This window comes from Hyaena hyaena, unplaced genomic scaffold (genome assembly GCF_003009895.1).
Source record: "Hyaena hyaena isolate Hyena2069 unplaced genomic scaffold, ASM300989v1 scaffold_1836, whole genome shotgun sequence".
In the NCBI taxonomy this organism is placed as follows: Eukaryota; Metazoa; Chordata; class Mammalia; order Carnivora; family Hyaenidae; genus Hyaena; species Hyaena hyaena.
The window spans coordinates 51,129-64,838 of NW_024082468.1; the positions used below are offsets into that span (position 1 = coordinate 51,129).

Sequence of the window (13,710 nt, forward strand, 5' to 3'; positions counted from 1 at the left end):
GCAAAACAGTCGCTGGAAGAGTTAATTTGTCACCCAAATTACCTAAATAAAGGAGTAGTTGAGATTCTAAATAGAGTCCTTAATTTTATTATTGCATTCAACTTAAAATAAGCTTTTTTTTTTCAATTTTGTAAGGTTCTCTTGACTAGAGATGGCTTCAGACATACTGTACTAACAACCTAATAAATATTTTGTTGAATTTAATTCTAAATTATTTACCCAACCTAACATATATTGTTAGTGAAAGGACACCTGAATGATGATAATCTTCCCTATTCATAAACTGGATAACAAGATAGTAATTCAAAGTTCAAGAGTTTATTGTGTCTCTACTATCATAAATCACTTAGAGTCGTAAAGTGCGTTGTGTAGATCATACTTTGGTTTGGCTGTCAACTGAAATTCTCAGAATAAACTTTCTTAGAGACATTGTGTGGATATTTGTTTTGCTTTTAAAAATTTTTGTTAGTGTCATTAAACCTATTTCCAAGCGGACTTGTTGGCCTTGTTAAATTAAACATTATGAACATGAAACCAATTGCACAAAGGTACTTGAACACAAAAATGGATTTTGTTACAGTCGATTAATAAGAATATGTTATAGTTCTACATTCAGACTTATAGTTTATGTTCTTCGATGAAATAAGATTTCATGAACCATATTTCATTGAAGAACATTTCAGTCATTTCTGAGATTACAAAGTGTGTTTTTTTTTTTTAACTTTTTTTATATTGTAAAAGTAGTACATGATCTTTTAGGAAAAAAATTTAAACAGCATAATAGTACCCTTCCCCCTTCTCTCCTTCTCCCAGAGGTAGTCACTGGTAACTATTCCTCCTACATCTTTTCAGGTTTTGCTTATGTGCACATACATAAGAACACTAACACAACTCTGCTTTTTTGTACAAATACATGTATCAGCAACCTTTTGTTTTCATTCCATATTATGTAGTATATCCAAATGTTTGTGCTTATAATCCACTTCATTTTTTTAAAATACCCTTCATTAGATGCTTATATATAATATACTTCATTCTTTTAGAAAACTTTTGTGTTCTACAGTGTATCATAATTTAACTATTCCTCTAGTGGTGGATTTTTATATTTTCACTATATTTTTGCTGTTATAAATAATATATTTAAGCATTTTTGTACGTTATAGTATACCTTACACATCGTGCAACATTTTCTTTTTTAAAATTTGTTTATTTTTTTGCTTTCATTTATTTTTTAAATTTATTTTTTAAAATTTACATCAAGGTAGTTAGCATATAGTGCAACAGTGATATCAGGAGTAGATTCCTTAATGCCTGTTACCCATTTAGCCCATTCCCCCTCCCACAAACCCCTCCAGTAACCCTCTGTTTGTTCTCCATATTTAAGAGTCTCTTATGTTTTGTCCCCCTCCTTGTTTTAATATTATTTTTGCTTCCCTTCCCTTATGTTTATCTGTTTTGTATCTTAAAGTCCTCATATGAGTAAAGTCATATGATATTTGTCTTTCTCTGACTGACTAATTTCGCTTAGCATAATACCCTCTAGTTCCTTCCACATGGTTGCAAGTGGCAAGATTTCATTCTTTCTGATTACTAATACTCCATTGTATATATATACCATATCTTTATCAATTCATGCATTGGTGGACATTGGGCTCTTTCCATACTTTGGCTGTTGTTGATAGTATTGCTATAAACAGTGGAGTACATGTGCCCCTTCCAGACAGCATACCTGTATCCCTTGGGTAAATACCTAGTAGTCTAATTGCTGGGTCGTAGGGTAGTTTTGTTTTCCAGAGTGGCTGCACCAGTTTGCATTCCCACCAGCAGTGACAAAGATCCTTTCTCTGCATCCTCGCCAACATCTGTGGTTGCCTGAGTTGTTAATGTTAGCCATTCTGACAGGTGTGAGCTGGTATCTCATTGTGGTTTTGATTTGTATTTCCCTGATGATGAATGATGTCGAGCATCTTTTCATGTGTCTGTTGGCCATCTGGTATCTTCTTTGGAGAAGTGTCTATTCGTCTTTTGCCCATTTCTTCACTGGATTATTTGTTTTTTTGGGTGTTGAATTTGATAAATTCTTTATAGATTTTGGATACTAACCCTTTATCTGATATGTCGTTTCCAAGTATCTTTTCCCATTCCATCAGCTGCCTTTTAGTTTTGCTGATTGTTTCCTTCGCTGTGCAGAAGCTTTCTATTTTGATGAAGTCCTAATAGTTCATTTTTGTTTTTGTTTCCCTTACCTCCAGAGATGTGTTGAGTAAGAAGTTGCTTAGGCCAAGGTCAAAGAGACTTTTGTCTGCCTTCTCCTGGAGGATTTTGATGGCTTCCAGTCTTTTATCCACTTTGAGTTTTTTTGTGTGTGGTGTAAGAAAGTGGACCAGGTTCATTTTTCTGCATGTCGCTGTCCAGTTTTCCCAGCACCACTTGCTGAAGAGACCATCTCTATTCCATTGCATATTCTTTCCTGCTTTGTCAAAGATGAGTTGGCCATACGTTTGTGGGTCCATTTCTGGGTTCTCCATTCTGTTCCATTGATTTGAGTGTCTGTTTTTGTGCCAGCAACATTTTCTATAGGGAGGTTTCACAAAAGTGTAAATGCAGTCAATTTAAATTCCCAAAGCTTGCCAAAGTTAGCATGAAATCCATTTTCTATTTTAACATTTAACATGTACCATTAGTTTCTTTCAAAGGTCCTTAAATTTTCAAACAAATATTTGAAATCTGGTATTTATTTCCTGATCCAACTAAGGATGCAGAAATGAGGTAGTCTATAGATAAAAGAAGAATTTAAACTGATGTTATTTATTTTGACTTATAATCTATTTTATTGGATATGCTTTGAAACTAATTGACTTAAAATAACTTCAGACTGACAGAAAAGCCGCAGGGACAGTACAGAGAACTTAACATTTTATAGAATTTCTGTCTTTATGCCTGTTATTTTGGGGGACTGTTTGAGAATATGTTGCATATATCTTGCTCCTTTTATACAGCAGTACTTCAATGTGTATATTATTTTTATATTTATTTATTTATTTTTATTTAAATCCAAGCTAGTTAATGTATAGTGTAGTAATGGTTTCAGCAGTTGAATTTAGTGATTCATCACTTACATATAACACCCAGTGTTCATCCCAACTAGTGTCCTCCTAATGCCCATTACTCATTTAGCCCATAGGCCCACCCAACACCCATCCAGCAACCTTCAGTTTGTTTTCTGTATTTAAGAGTCTCGTTTGGCTCTGTTTTTATCTTGCTTTTATTTCCCTTCCACTGTGATCACCTGTTTTGTTTTTTAAATTACACACCAGTGAAATCATTTCTTTGTCTTTCTCTGACTGACCTATTTAGCTCTGCATAATATAGTGTAGTTCCATCCCTGATGTTGCAAATGGCAAGATTTCATTCTTTTTGATCACTGAGTAATATTCCATTGTGTGTGTGTGTGTGTGTGTGTGTGTGTGTGTGTGTGTGTGTGTATAACACATCTTCTTTATCCACTCATCAGTTGATGGACATTTGGGCCCTTTCCATAATGTGACTATTGTTGATGTCACTTGATGCTGTAAACATTGGGGTGCATGTACCCCTTTGAATCAGCATTTTTGTATCCTTTGGATAATAGTGTCTGTTTTCTAAGAGTATACTTCAGTGTGTATTTCTATAACCATAGCACATTTATCAAATATGGGAAATTTAGGGGCACCTGGGTAGCTCAGTCAGTTAAGTGTTCAACTTTGGCTCAGGTCATGATCTTGCCGTCCATGGGTTCGAACCCTGCATCGGGCTCTGTGCTGACAGCTCAGAGCCTGGAACCTGGTTCGGATTCTGTGTCTCCCTTTCTCTGCCCCTTCCCTGCTCATACTCTGTCTCTCTCTGTCTCTCAAAAATAAATAATAATAAAAGCATTTAAAAAAATTTTTTAAATGGGAAATTTAATAGTGATACAGTGTTTTATCTAATTTGTTATCTATAGTCCATTTTCTAATTTTGGCAATTCCTCTCGTGTCTTTTATCATTATTAAAACATTTTATCATATTTATTTTTCTCAGTCCAAGATTTAGTTCAGAATCATTTATTGCATTTAGTTGTCACGTCTTTTAGAATCCTTTTATTTATAACAGTTGCTCAACCTTTGTCTTTTATGACATTGTCATTTTTTAAGAGTACAGGCTAGTTATTTTATGAAATGTTCTTTAATTTGAATTTCTGATGGGTTGTTAGGATGAGATTCAGGTGATGCATTTCTGATTTGAACATTATACGAGTGTGTTCTCCTTAAGGTATCACATCTAATGTGAGGCTCACAGTGTCCATCTGCCCATTATTAGTAATATTAAATTTGGTCATCTTGTCCAGTTGTGATCTGGCTTCTCCAATATATATTTACTATTTTTCCCTTTGCAACTAATAAGCTGTTTGTGAAGAGAAACTTTGAGATCATGACATATCCAGATCTTCATCATACTTTTAGCCCTAGATTTGGCATCTGTGGATGATTCTTGCCTGAAGCAATCTTTACTCTGAGGACTGAAAAATTGTGATTATTTTCTTCCCAATTTTATCACTCTTATTTTAACAGCATTCTGAGAAATAGTCCTCCCTTTACTCCTATATATGTATGTCCTTTTTTTTTTTTTAAGTTTACTTGGCTGTCTTGAGAGACAGACAGTGCTCATGCAGAATCAGGGGTGCAGAGAGAGAGAGGAAGACAGAGAATCCCAACCAAGCAGGCTCTGTGCTCTCAGTGCAAAGCCCAGCATGGGTCTTGATCTCATGAACTGTGAAATCTTGACCTGAGCTGAAATCAAGCATTGGTCACTTAACTGACTGAGCCACCCAGGTTCCCCTGTCATTTTTATTGTCAGTTTGGACCTATGGATTCTTATTTTATAAAGTGTCATTACCCTTTGTAGAATGTATTTATTTTGCTGTTCAAATTGTTCCAGATTTGGCTAGTGGGAGCACTTCCTTCCTTTATGTCACAAGTTATTTTAGACTCATCTCCTATTTTCCCCTCCCAATTCTAGAACTAGCAATTTCTTTCAGGGGTCCTTGTTCATTTTCAGTGGGAAATGGTATTTGGAAACCAAAATCTGGGTGTCATTGGAGTGTTACTGCTTCCTGGCCTTTCAGTGAACATAACTGAAAAGAATGTATAAATATTTTAGAAATTCTAATTTCCTAATGATACTTCCCAATGTCATTCCAGCTTCACAGGGTTCTTCCTTTCGTTTCCTGATTCTAAATTTATATTTCCCATCTTCCTCAGTGAGAAGGAATGGCTCCCAACATTGTTAATTTTTTTGTGGGTTTTTTGGTTTTTGTTGTTGTTTTGCTTGATACTGTAATTTTCATAATTTCTATACACACACTACTGTAGAAAACAAATCTAGAATAAGGAATTCAAGATGAAGTTCCCTTTTACTAAGGGTGTGTGGTTAGAAACTGTAAAAGTTTTTGAGATGTGTGTGTGTGTGTGTGTTGTGTGTTTTTTTTACCCCTTCTCTAAGGTAATATTTATTTGAAATACAGTTGGATTCATTTGTTTCTGTTTAAATTCAGTTCCTTCTCTTCGTTTTTTATTTAATTATGTATTTTTGAATGCTTATAAAATTAACATGTTTCCAAAGGTCAAAGTTTATAGTAAGGTATATCAGAAGTACCACTCCAAGGAGCCTGGGTGGCTCGGTCAGTTAAGCTGCTGACTCTTGATTTTGGCTCAGGTCATAATTTCACAGTTTGTGAGTTCAAGCCCCACATTGGGCTCTGCACTCACAGCGAGGAGCCTGGTTCTGATCCTCTGTCTCCCTATTCTGCCCCTCTCCCACTTGCCAGCATGCACACACACACTCTTTTTCTCCCTCTCTCTCTTTCTCTCTCTCTCGAAAATAAATACAAATGTTAAAAACAAGTTTAAAAAAGGAAATGTCATTCTATTCTCTGTCAACTCCACCCATTTCTCAGCATCCTTTGTAGGTAACTAATATCATTGTTTCTGTACTAAGTTGCTTGTTGTAAAAATAAGCAGATCTATATAAATTCTCACATTTTTCTTTCTAATACAAAAGTAGTATGTTATAAATACTGTTTTGCACTTCACATTTTAAACTTAATGTATCTTAGAAATCAGTAGTATCAATTCATAGAGTGCTTCTTCAGCCATTTTTACATCTCATTTGTACTCCATTGTGCATATATACCCCAGTTTTTTCAATCAAGTTTCCTAGATTTGTTGTTGGACTTTTATTTTCATTCATTTATTTGTTTATCCTAGCATTACTATCTCATTGTCTTAATTCGGTGAGGAATTGAGTTTTGATACATCCCATTTTCTTTTTCATGATTGTCTTGACAGTTTCTGGTCCTTTGCATTTCCATATAAATTTTAAATCAACTTGTCTCTTTTCCTGAGAAAAAGTAAGATTTTGTGTTTGTTTTTAGTCTGTAGTTTACTTGGGTGAAAATTGGTTTCTTTGTAATACTGAGTCTTCAATATGTGAATATGGTATATCTTTCCATTTATTTAGGCCTTCTTAAATGTCTTAGTCATAGTTTTCAGTGTAGAGATCTTGCACATCATTCACTAGATTTTCCCTAAGTATTTGATGCTACTGTAAATTGTACTGCCTTTTTAAAGAATTTTATTTTATTTTGGAAAAATTTCAAACTTACCAAAAAGTTGCAAGAATGTTATAATCAACTAATGTTTACTATTCATCTAGGTTTACCTATTATTAATATTTTGCCGGGGCGCCTGGGTGGCTTAGTCGGTTAAGCGTCCGACTTTCACTTAGGTCATTATCTCGCGGTGTGTGGGTTCGAGCCCCGCGTCGGGCTCTGTGCTGACTGCCAGCTCGAAGCCTGGAGCCTGTTTCAGTCTGTAACACCCTCTCTCTCTGACCCTCCCCTGCTCACGCTGTCTCTCTCTCTCCTAGAAATAAATAAAACATTAAAAAAAAATATTTTGCCATATATGCTTTATGACTCTCTGCATTTGATAATGATTTTGCAGAACAATTTAAAATTAAATTGCAGGGGCGCCTGGGTGGCTTAGTCGGTTAAGCGTCCGACTTTCACTTAGGTCATAATCTCGCGGTAAGTGGGTTCGAGCCCCGCGTCAGGCTCTGTGCTGACTGCCAGCTCAAAGCCTGGAGCCTGTTTCAGTCTGTAACACCCTCTCTCTCTGACCCTCCCCTGCTCACACTGTCTCTCTCTCTCCTAGAAATAAATAAAACATTAAAAAAAAAAATTAAAAAAAAAATAAATAAAATAAAATTAAATTGCAGACATTAGGACTTCTTTCCTCTAAATAATTAAGTCTCTCCTAAAAATGAGAACATTTTCTTACCTAACCATGGTAAAGTGATCAAACTGAGAATATTTAACATTAGATTTTTGCTATTTTTTCTGTGATATTCTTTGTAGCAATTTACCCCCATATAAGACTACACATTGCACTTAATTGTTAGGACCCTTTAGTTGCCTGTCCTTTGGATCAGGTTTTCATTTCTTTCTTTATGTTTTCTTATAACTGAAATACTTGAAGAGTATGGGCATGGCTTTTTGTAATATCCTTTAAATTTGCCCAATTCTTCATGATTAGATTAAGATTAAGGCATTTTTGGTCAGAATACTGTTATTATTTCTTGAAGCGTATCATAAAGCACAGAATGTCTGTTTCATTACTGGTGTTGTGACTTTGATCGCCTGGTTAGGTGATATCTGCCAGATTTTCCACTGTAAAGTTTTCATTGTTCCTATTGTAATTAAGTGATTTGGAAGGAATAAAGAGACTGAGACTGTTCAAATCCTATTCCTCGTTAGTTTTCATCCAACATCATAAGCATCCATTGACAGTATTTGACCAACTCACTACTATGGTAGTTGTGAAATGGTAATTTTCTAACTCTCATTCCTGTTAAATTTGTTAGTGGGCATTGTTCTTTATGGAATTATAGGTTTCTTTTCTCTCTCTCTTGCTTTCTTTCATCATAAGGATGGACTAATGGATTTTGCAAACTTTGTTTTGCTAACTTTCTTATCCATTATTGTTATTGCTTATTTTGATGCTCAAATTGTCCCAAATTTGGGCAGTGGGAGCTTCTTCAAGCTGGCTCCTAGGTCTTTTCAGCATTTCTCATTTTTCTTTTAACATTTTCTCACTTTCTGGCATAAAAAGTTGTTCTGTGTTCATCATGTACTCTCTCTGTTCCAGGCCTGGAATGAGCTTTTTTTCTTTTTTCAAGAACTTGGTTCCTTTAGGGATAAACGGTATTTAAAAACCAAACCATGGGCATCATTGTTCCTTTGGTATGGTTGTTGTTTACCCTTTTGGCAGAATGGACTAAGAGGTACATAATTTCATGTTTTTAAAATTTTGAGATCATACTTAAGTGCCTATTCAAACCTAATACCACAGGATTGTTCTTTACCTTTACCTGTTCTATATTTGTATATCCGTTCTTTCTCATTGAGAATTCTGTCTCACCCAAAATATTGATGTATTTCCTCATTTTGAAGTACTTTTTCCTGGAATAAGTCCACAGGGCCATGATAAATTATCCTGTGTATATTGCTGGATTAATTATATTTACTGATGTTTCATTAAACATATCTGTGATGTGTTCATTTGAGATAATTGTCTATAATTTTCTTTTAAGTTTTCATTGGGAATATGCTGTTTTCATTAAATTAGTGGGGAAATGTTCCATACTTTTCTGTTTTCTGAAAAATTTTTGATAAGATTGGTATTATTTTTTCTGTAAATGTTTGATAAAATTTAATGTTCCACCCATTTTAGCCTACAATTTTCTCAGGATATTTAAAATTATGAACTCATGAAACTGTGAGATCAGGAGTTGGAAGCTTAACTGACTAAGCCACCCAAGTGCCTCTCAGAGAATCTTTTAAATTTTTTCTCTGTTGTCAATTCTTATTTCACTGTTTGTTTCTTTGTTTGTGTTTGTTTTGGATTATTTCTTTTTTTGGCTTCTGTCTTTCTACTTATTTGGGGTTAATATACTACTTTTTTATAGCATCTTAAGTTGGGATTTTTTTTTTTTGTCTTTCCTAGTACAAACATTTAAAAATATACATTTTCCTCTAAATACTACTTTACGTATATTTCACAAATTTTGATATGTTAGTTTTCATTATCATTTAATTAAAGTATGTTTTAATTTCTCTTATGAATTTTGATCCTTGGATTAATTGCAAGTGTGTTTACTCCCCGTCAATTTGGTATTTTCCAAATATCTAATTGCTATTTTCATTATCGGTGGAGAGTATTTCCTGTGTGATTTCACTTCTTTTAAAGATTTAAACTTTGTTTGTTTGTTTGTTTTTTAATCATTCAGCACATGGTCAGTCTTGGGGTTTTTTTTTTTTTCTTTATTAACCCTTCCCCCTTTCTCTTGAGGTGCCTGGAGAAGATGCTACAAGCATTTGCAACTTTCTTGGAGTTCTGTACTTTCTCTCTAACCTACATTTGGCCTGTAGCCATTTGTTAAAAATTTTAGCTGAATTATTCTTACATCTTGTAAGGTAGCCCCATCTTCTTTCCATGCTCAGCCACAAGCAAGCCAAAGTGCCCATCCTGCCTTTCCATAGTGGTGTGTGTCTTTTATTAGATTTCATTTTTATTGCTTACATTCTCAGTGCTCTGATGATTTCAAGGAAAAAAAGATGTGATTTTATAGATTATCTAGTTTTTCCTTGTTTTTTAGGAGGGAGTGATGTTCTTTTAGTTTTATCTTAGATGAAGTGGATGTCCAGAAATTTTTTCTGACCCATTCTCTTTTTTCCTTATGATACACCAACTACATGTTTGTTAGAACATTTGATATTACCCAACTGGTTTCTAATGCTAATGCTCTATTCCTTTTTTCATTTCCCTGATGATTAGTGATGTTGGGCATCTTTTCATTTGTCTGCTGGCCATCTAGATGACTTTGGAGAAATGTCTGTTCATAAATCTGCCCAATTTTTAATTGGATTTTTTTTTTTTTGGATGTTGAGTTGTTTGTGTTCTTTATGTACTTCAGATGCTAATCCTTTACTGGCTATATCATTTGGAAATCTCTTCTCCCATTCATTAACTTATCTTTTTTAGTTTTGTTGGTTGTGTCCTTCACTGTGCACAGGTTTTATTTTGATGTAGTCCCAATAGTTTATTTCTGCCTTTGTTTACTTTACCTTAGGGGACGTATCTAGCTAGAAGTTGCTACAGCCAGTATCAGAAAAATTGCTGCCTGTGCTGGGATATTTATGGTTTCAGGTCCCACATTTAGGTCTTTAGTCCATTTTGTTTTTGTGTATGGTGTAAGAACGTGGTCCAGTTTCATTCTTTTACATGTTGCTGTCCAGTTTTCCCAACACCATTTGTTGAAGACTTTTTCCGATTGTATATTCTTTCCTCTTTTGACCATATAATCGTGGGCTTATTTCTGGGTTTTCTTTCTTTTTTTTCCCCCATTGATCTGTCTTTGTGCAAGTACCATACTATTTTGATTATGACAGCTTTATAGTATATCTTGAAATTCTTTTTCAAGATTGCTTTGGCTATACAGCTTTGGCTATTGTGGTTTCATACAAATTTTAGGATTATTTATTCTAGTTCTTTGAAAAATGTTGGTATTTTGATAGAAATTGCATTAAATCTGTAGATTGCTTTAGGTAGTATAGACATTTTTACCAGTTAATCTGTTATTGACCCAGCCTTCCAAGATGCTTTCTTTTATATCTTGACAGTTTTTCAGCTAGGAGTGATTTGACTGCTTTGGTTTACTTTTTGATTCTAGAATTTCTGGTGCTACCATTTTTCCCTCCATAGCTACTTTCTTTAAAAACTTGAAAGGGCATGTGTTGCAGAGTGAGTAGCATTGGAGAATTGCTGGACCAAGTGGTCTGTTTTTGTGTTAGAGAACTATTATCTCTAAACCATTTTGCTATACCACACTGTTGTCTACAGTCTAACTGATTTCTGTTTGCCTGCTAAAATGTATTTGCCTAATGGTAGATTCACCTGTATCTAGAGTAGGTCCCTGGCCCAAGGTAAGGAAGCAGCATGGTTTACTACTGCTTCATATATGAACTCTCCATTCTCTGCTTCTGTGGAATTTAGTTCATCAGGGCGTCTTTGCATCTACTACTCCTCATTAGCCCATCGAAAATATCTTGTTGCTTTGGGAATGTAGACCTTTCTTATTCAACATTCCAAACTTCAGGAACAGAATTTCTCTTCAGTAATTTTTAGTTATATTAGATTACTCATTAAATTCCCAAAACCTTTCAACTACTTACTAACCAATCTTCTACATATGGGTGAATATTTACCTTTATTCTATTCTAAATCTAGGTCTTAAGTAAACTTGAGTACTTTTTGAGGCTTTTTGCTTCTATTGATTAAATTCTGTATTTTTGTAATGATTCAAAATTCCCAACTTGCCAAAAGAAATAGAAACCTAACCAGCATATTTTATCAAAGTAAATAGGTTATTTGAGCCCTGTTGTGTTCCAACTGGCATGATTTTGTGAAATCTTAGTATTTGAAAATTTAAGATTTTAACATATACATTTGGGAATGAGTCTTTGTGGTATAGGAACATGGCCAGTACTGGTACATATGTGATGACTTTAGGAAAGGGCTACTCCTATGAGTGAGCCAATTATGAAAAGTTGCCCCTTCTTGCTCCCAGCTTGGTGTCTGATTTCAGCCCCCACTCTTCCCAGTGTCTAGGTGCCTTCATACTATCTGTACATTGTACATCTGAATCAGGAAAAATTTTTAGTTGTTTTCTTTTAATGAAAGAAACTTATAAAAAAGTAACAATAGGATATTCATATAGTTCCATGTTTAACATGTATGTTTTTTTCTGTTTACAAGAGTCAAATCAGTTTATGGTACTGCTTTTAACTACTTGTTTAACTATAAATTAACATCTCCCATAAAGACTGTTACTGAAGAATTTCTATAAAAATTTAGGAATATATTCTATTTATTAGAATGTCTGAGAGGTTCTCTAAGGGGAGTAGTAGTTGGAGACAGTAAAACCACAGTATTTGGAATTTGTGTTCTGGTTCTTTGCATATAACAAGCACTGAAATGTATTGGTTAAATGTTAAAATTTCTGAAAGACAGACAGGTTAATTTTTATGAAAGTGGTTTATCTGTAACTTTAGGAACACACTATCCTGTAGTGCAAGGTATACTTATCAAAGCATTAAAAAAATACCTGATTTTTGTTCTATAGGTATACTGCAACATCCAGATGGCACAGTTTTGAAACAGTTACAGCCACCTCCAAGGGGTCCAAGAGAGCTGGAATTCTATAATATGGTAAGTGAGGTAAGATTTGTTTTGTTGTATTCAAAGAGTTTTCCATAGTTTTCTGATGATGACTTGGTAAAAAAATACATTTGACAGCAGTGCTTGGGTGGTTCAGTCAGTTAAACGTCCATCTCTTGATTTTGGCTCGGGTCATGACCTCACAATTCGTGGGATCAAGCCCCACATTGGGCTTTGTGCTGACAGCTTGGAGCCTGCTTGGGATTCTCTGCCTCTCTTTCTGCCCCTCCCCCTGCGTGCACACTTTCTCTCTCTCACACAAAATAAATAAGTATTTAAAAAAAAGAGGGACACCTGGATGGCTCAGTTGATTAAGTGTCAGACTTGGGTCAGGTCATGATCTCACAGTTTGTGGGTTAGAGCCTGTTTTTGGATTCTGTGTCTCCCTGTCTCTTTGACCCTCCCCTGCTCACACTGTCTCTCTCAAAAATAAATAAAACATTTAAAAAAATAAAAATAAATACATTTGATAGCATTTCCTGGTATGTTGTGTGCGTCACTGAAAACAAAAGTTTCATGAAGCAAAATGCTTCTCTTTACTGATACAGTCTTGTATTTTCTACTCTACTTCATTTTTTAAAGATCCTTATTCCTAACCATTAGATTGATTTCAATTAATGGGGTTTTGACCTACATTTTAAAAAACACTTAACTGAGGGACTATTCGTATTTCTCAGAAATGCTGAGTTTAAGTAAGTGTTTTTAATTTTACTACAGGATATTTTAGAACCTTAAATGTACTAATGTGCATTGTGAATCTCCAAAGTGAGGGATGGGGAAAAGGGCATACTTAACATCCACTTAACTCTATGATTAGAAATGCTTTTTAGTTAATTCACAATATTTTCAACCACCACCTCTGTCTGATTACAAAACATTTTCATCACACAAAAGAAAACCCTGTACATGTTAAGCCTTCCCTGGCAACAGTTAGTCTGCTTTTTATGGACTTAACGTATTTAGGATATTTTATTTATTTTAATTTTTTTTTAAATTTTTTTTTTAATGTTTTTTGTTTATTTCTGAGAGAGAGAGAGAGAGCGCGAGCGAGACAGCGAGAGAGACAGTGTGAGCAGGGGAGAGTCAGAGAGAGAGGGAGACACAGAATCCGAAGCAGGCTCCAGGCTCTGAGCTGGCTGTCAGCACAGAGCCTGATGTGGGGCTCGAACCCACGAGCTGTGAGATCACGACCTGAGCCGAAATCGGACGCCCAACCGACTGAGCCACACAGGCGCCCCATATTTATTTTAATTTTTTAAAAAAATTTATTTCTGAGAGAGAGAGCGAGAGAGAGAGAGAGAGAGAGAGACAACATGAGCAGGGGAGGGTCAGAGACAGAGGGAGACACAGAATC

The 13,710-nt window shown here is 34.9% G+C and overlaps 1 protein-coding gene across 2 annotated transcripts in view; it reads left to right on the forward strand.

The window, feature by feature from the left end:
- Positions 1 to 13,710, forward strand: part of IPMK (inositol polyphosphate multikinase) — a 63,982-nt gene that overhangs the window by 2,568 nt on the left and 47,704 nt on the right. The window contains exon 2 of one of the 2 annotated variants that reach the window (XM_039224958.1): positions 12,262 to 12,356. In XM_039224958.1, coding sequence (XP_039080889.1) covers positions 12,262 to 12,356 — 95 coding nt within the window. The remainder of the gene's footprint in view (positions 1 to 12,261; positions 12,357 to 13,710) is intronic. The other variant, XM_039224957.1, reaches the window with a different exon arrangement.